This window comes from Notamacropus eugenii, chromosome 4, assembly GCF_028372415.1.
Source record: "Notamacropus eugenii isolate mMacEug1 chromosome 4, mMacEug1.pri_v2, whole genome shotgun sequence".
Taxonomy (NCBI): domain Eukaryota; kingdom Metazoa; phylum Chordata; class Mammalia; order Diprotodontia; family Macropodidae; genus Notamacropus; species Notamacropus eugenii.
This window is the reverse complement of record NC_092875.1, coordinates 73,251,724-73,256,781: the sequence shown is the minus strand read 5'-3', so window position 1 is coordinate 73,256,781 and position 5,058 is coordinate 73,251,724. Positions and strand designations below refer to the sequence as shown.

General features: G+C 49.9%; 1 protein-coding gene and 1 long non-coding RNA gene across 2 annotated transcripts; one reads left to right on the top strand and one right to left on the bottom strand.

Moving 5' to 3' along the window:
• Positions 1–302: 302 nt before the first annotated feature.
• LOC140499909 (uncharacterized) lies at positions 303–1,564 on the bottom strand. The gene is made up of 2 exons (XR_011965587.1): positions 1,478–1,564; positions 303–628 (listed from the first exon to the last, which is right to left on the bottom strand). It is a non-coding gene; the product is annotated as an uncharacterized lncRNA (long non-coding RNA).
• A 1,054-nt stretch (positions 1,565–2,618) lies between these two features.
• On the top strand, positions 2,619–4,401 carry ZNRF4 (zinc and ring finger 4). Its single transcript, XM_072601894.1, has one exon. It carries the CDS (start codon positions 3,108–3,110, stop codon positions 4,167–4,169), a length of 1,062 nt encoding a protein of 353 aa, XP_072457995.1. The 5' UTR covers positions 2,619–3,107; the 3' UTR covers positions 4,170–4,401.
• The last annotated feature ends 657 nt before the right edge of the window (positions 4,402–5,058 follow it).

The window sequence follows — 5,058 nt, the reverse complement described above, 5'->3', positions numbered from 1 at the left end:
TCACCCCGTCCTCTGTTGGTGACAATTCACCCTGTCTAGCCAGCCTAACCCTTTAGCTCTCTTCTGATCACCTAACCCAGAATCCATTACCCTTTCACTCATTTCACTGATCATATCTTTGTGAGTTCCCTGAGGGCAAACCCTGACTCTCTCACTTTTTGTATTTGTATCCCTGAACTTAGCACAATGTTTGACACATAGTAAGTGCTTAATGCTTTCTCATTTGATAAACTAGAAAGATTGTAGCCGATTGTAGAGGATGTTAAATGTCCAACAGAGGAGTTTGCATTTTATCTCAGAGGTCGTAGGAAGGCACTGTATGTAGTTTATTGAGGAGGAGAAGTAATTTGGTCACCTTTCGAAAGTCTGGCACCCACTTTGGTTGAGTGTGGTGGTGCGATGTATAATCCCTTGCTATAGAGGAGGCTCCAGTTGGTGGATCTCTTGAATGCAGGAGTTCTGAGTGGCAGTGGGCTAATCCAGTTGGGGCCAGACAGAGGGAGAGTAGGGCGCAGGGGCAGGGCACAAAAGTCAGAGAAGGGAATAAGTTTGCATTAACTCAGTCCAGCATCATGGCATCTCCAAAGCTGATGGTCTTCATCAGGAAAGAGGGTCTGCGTTCTGAGGCCTGGTGAGAGGGATCACTCAATTCAACCACCTACTCTTACTAGGTGTCAAATCCCTTCATTTCTCTATAGTGTCTTCATTTATTAAGTTGGGTTAATACCATCTGATAGGATTGTTGTGAGGTCAAAATGAAACCATGAATATGAAGCACTTTGTAATACAAATTTCAAAGTGATGGGAAAGTGTCCTTCTGTCTAGCCAGTCTAGTCCTTCTTCTATATTGGAGACCCCAGGGAAGATGATACAGGGAATAAAAGGTGATCTCTTCTGGACAGGGAGGCTTAAGGGACCAGATCTAGAGGTCGCAGCCTTTTGGGTCTGGACCTCTCCTATGCTTTCTCTGCTTCTGGCTTCCAGAGAGGTGGCAGGGACCTTCTTCTGGAATCTGGACCCAGTCACCTCCATCAGAAAGGAGGATAAGAAGAGGGGAAGCCATTTCTGCCACCTCTAACCATCTGCTTGTTCCAGGACCTCTGCTCCTATCACTGAAGCCAGGCATATCAGCCTGCCTTACCTCCTTGTGGGGAGACCCAGAGAATCACAGAATATCAGAGTTAGGAACAACTTTAGGAATGAAAGTATTTATCTTTCTCTATATGCCCCCCCTATGCTTTTCAAACGGGAAAACTGCTGCCAAAAGAGGAGAAAGGACTTGCCCAGGGTCACATAGAGAGGAAATGGTAAGGCCCAGAATTGAACTTAGAGGACTTCAAACCCAAGTTCACAGTACTGGGTTTCTTCCAGTTTCCCTTCCTGATGGGATCCTTTCCTTCCCATAGCCTGGTCTGTCCACTTGGGCTGATGCATTAGGAGCCCCAGGGGGTAGAGGAGCAGGGGGAGGAAGACATACCTCAGGCTGAATCCCAGTATGGAGGGCAGGCTCCTTCCTGTGTCAGGAGGTTCTAGTCCATTCTAATCTGTTCTATTGTATTCTAATTCATTCTAGTCTGTTCTAATCTGTTCTAGACTAGTCTAGTCCAATCTGTACTATTCCATTCTATTCTAATCTGTCTATTTTGGTTGAATTTATTTCATTCTGCTCCTCTTTTTAGTTTATTCTCTTCTAGTCAACGAGCATTTATTAAATGCTAAATTTATTAAATACTGTGTGCTAGGGATGCAAAGGCAGAAATGAAAAACAATCCCTGCCCTGAGCGAGTTTACATTTCTTTGGGAGTCACAAGAGAAAAAAAAATCCACAACACAGTTTGGTGGGGCAGGAGGGAGTGTGAGAAAGGGGAAGAGGGAGGGAGAGAAAGAGAGCTAACAGGTGAAAGAGCCTCATGGGCATCTGAATTAAACCTAGGCCCCAACCAAACCAGGAACTCCAGAGTGCAGAGCACTCAGAACCCTATTGGGTTTGGGTTCTGAAGTCTTTAGGAAACAGCAGTTTTGTTCTGGACTTGACTATTAATGCGAGAAAAGGGTGGTAGTAAGGATTTGAAACCAGATCCTAGGAGGAGATCTTTGATTTGCACCAGGTTCTGAGAAAGGCCCAATTGCTGGCAGGCCCTTGCTTTTAATGTGTCAGAAGATGCTTGCTCCTCCCATCCCCACCTCCAACCTCAGTGGCTTATTCTGCCAAGGCCCATCCCCAGGGTCCCAGAGCCTGAGAAAGAAGGTGGAAGCCATTGGAAGGTCCCAGAATGGGGCCTTTCCTGAATCTCTTTTTAGGGAAGGACTCCAGCCAAACCAAGCTCGGTCTTTCAGCCATTCAGATGGTACCAGGCTCTCTTCCCTCCTCCTAGTATCTGGCATTACTGCTATTGAGGGACTCATCCTAGGAAAAAAAGGAAAGAGGAGGGGCTGGGAAGGGGGTAATGGCAGTGAGAAGATGGGAACTGGGCCAGGGAAAGGCAGAGAGATGAAGGCGGGATGTGTATGAAGCCTGGCACCCTACCCAGATAGCTCATGTGTTCTGGGGGAGGGGTTGAGGAGAGGGGGCTGTGAACGGTGATGTCACAATGAGAGGCCAGAGGGATTCTAGAATCATTCACCTCCCCCCAACAGACAGGGCCCCCAAGGGGTAGGGGGAGAGACAGAGAATTACTTGGCAGGAGCAGGTGGCCAGTGGATGCAAAAGAGGGCATTCAGAAGATGGGATTCTCCCTCCCCTAAGTCCCCAGGGGTTAGTAACTCTTGTGTGAGGCTGCTCACTCTCTCTTGCCTCCAGGTTTTGCTCCATCTTCGTGAGAGGTCCCCCTCTCCTAAGGCTCCCTGTCCCTGTTATGGCCCCCCAGACACTGTGGCCCCACTCAAATCTAGCAGACTGAGGCTCCTGCCAATGAACGGGGGATGTAAGTATCTCTCCAGAACTCTAGCCACCTGCTGACAAGAACCTGGGTCCCCACTCAAGCTCCACTACTCCACACAGCAGCACTAAGTGTGAGGGAGCAAGGGGAGAGCAGGACCTGCTCCATCCCCCTGGCCAGGCCCCGCTGGAGTGGAACCTCTTCACGATATAACCCCCTCCCCCAACCATGGGGCCAGTAAGGACATGGGGTATGGTCTTTTGCTTCCCAAGACCTGTAGCATTCCTTTTTCTGCTCCTGGAGCTGCCAACCAGCAAGGCCCTGGTCCGGGCAGTGGCCAATGACAGTGCCAGCTCTGTGGACTTCAGTGATGCACCTGCCCTCTTTGGGGCTCCCCTGTCCAAGGATGGTGTTCGAGGGTACCTGATTGAGGCCAGGCCACCCAATGCCTGTCAGCCCATTGAGGGTCCGGTGAGATCCAACCACTCCCTTGGCTCCATTGCTCTGGTCCGCCGTTTCGATTGTACCTTTGACCTCAAGGTACTCCATGCCCAGCAAGCTGGCTACCAGGCAGTCATTGTGCACAATGTCCACTCCAACGACCTGGTCAACATGGTGCACGTATACGATGACATCCGGCAACAGATCGAGATCCCATCGGTCTTTGTCAGCGAGGCCACATCCAAAGACCTTAGGGTCATTCTGTGCGGTAACAAGGATGCCCATGTCCTCCTCTTACCCAACCATCATCACTACTCTGAGCTTGACTGCCACCCTGTTGTGTCTATGTCTTGGGTGCTGGGCCGCATGGTGACCCTGCTGATGTCCACACTGCTCATCATCAGGAGAGTCTGGCTGTACTGGTGGAGGTGGCGGGAGCAGGGCACTGTGGCCAAGACCCCCAGTCGGAAGAAGACCCCCGTGCGTGCCTTCACCCGTCAAAATGATGTCTGCGCCATCTGCTTGGATGAGTATGAGGAGGGCGATCAGCTGAAGGTACTCCCTTGTACTCACATCTACCACTGCAAATGCATTGACCCATGGTTCTCCCAGACCCTTCATAGGACCTGCCCTGTCTGCAAGCAACCTGTGGTCAGTGCTGAGGAAGGCTCGGATTCCAACCCAGAGAGCCTCAGCGAGGACGAGTCAACTAGGTCACGGCCAGAACACTGGGCAGCAGAAGTGCTGACCCTAGTTCGACAGGTGCCCTCCCCCACGTATAGCTCCAGTCACAGGACTGAGGACTCAGAGACTGAGGAGGAGCCTCAGAGAGAGTCCCCTCTACTCTGAGAAGTGCCTCTTTCCTGCCTCCCTGCCCCAGGCTTGGCTCTTCCCTTCCTCCTTCCCCACACTTCCATTTACTCTTTTCCCAGCCCAGCTCCCTAGAACCTGGCTGAATATCACTGTGAACTTATGTCTGGCACAGTTTGGCTTGCCTGGGTAGAGAAGTCCAGATGCTGCAGTACCTGTTTGGAAATGCAAAACTTTATAGGCTGCAGACAATAAAATGCATTTGGAATCATGCAGGTTCTCTGTACATCCAGTTGAAGCCCTGCCTGGGGTTTCATTGACCTTATCTTTCCCCACAGTTTTGTTGAAACTCTAGCTGCCCAAGTAGGAGAGGCTGGTGCCCTGGTAGCATTATAGAATCTAGAACTGGGAGTGGCCTTCCAACCCAACCCAACCCTTTCATTTTACAAATGGGGAAGCTGAAGCCTGGAACCAGGGAGTGATTCAGCTAAGGCTACACAAGTAGTGAGCCACAAAAAGATTATCCAACCCAAGGTCACCTGATTCCCCATCATTGCTGCTCACCCACTGCACCACACACTGTACAATGAATTTCCTCTAAAGGTATTGGAAATCTCTTCTGGAGATACCCTTTGATATGTAAGGACAATGGCTTGGGAGGTGCAAAAGTGTGTGTAAGTTGGAGGGGTGTGTGTCAAACCAGGCTTGATGTCAGGAAAAGCTTCCTTCAAGTAGAATAGGTTCCTTTTAGGGGGAGATCTGAATGACTACTTGTCAGGAATGCTAAAATAGGGATTGTTTTCAAGTATATGTTAGACTATTTGGCCAATGAAATCCCTTCCAACTCTTAAATTTGATGACTCTGGGATCCAGGGGGCTGATCCTTTCAGATGATTCAAAGGGGGCCCCAAACAGAGCCTTCTGTCAA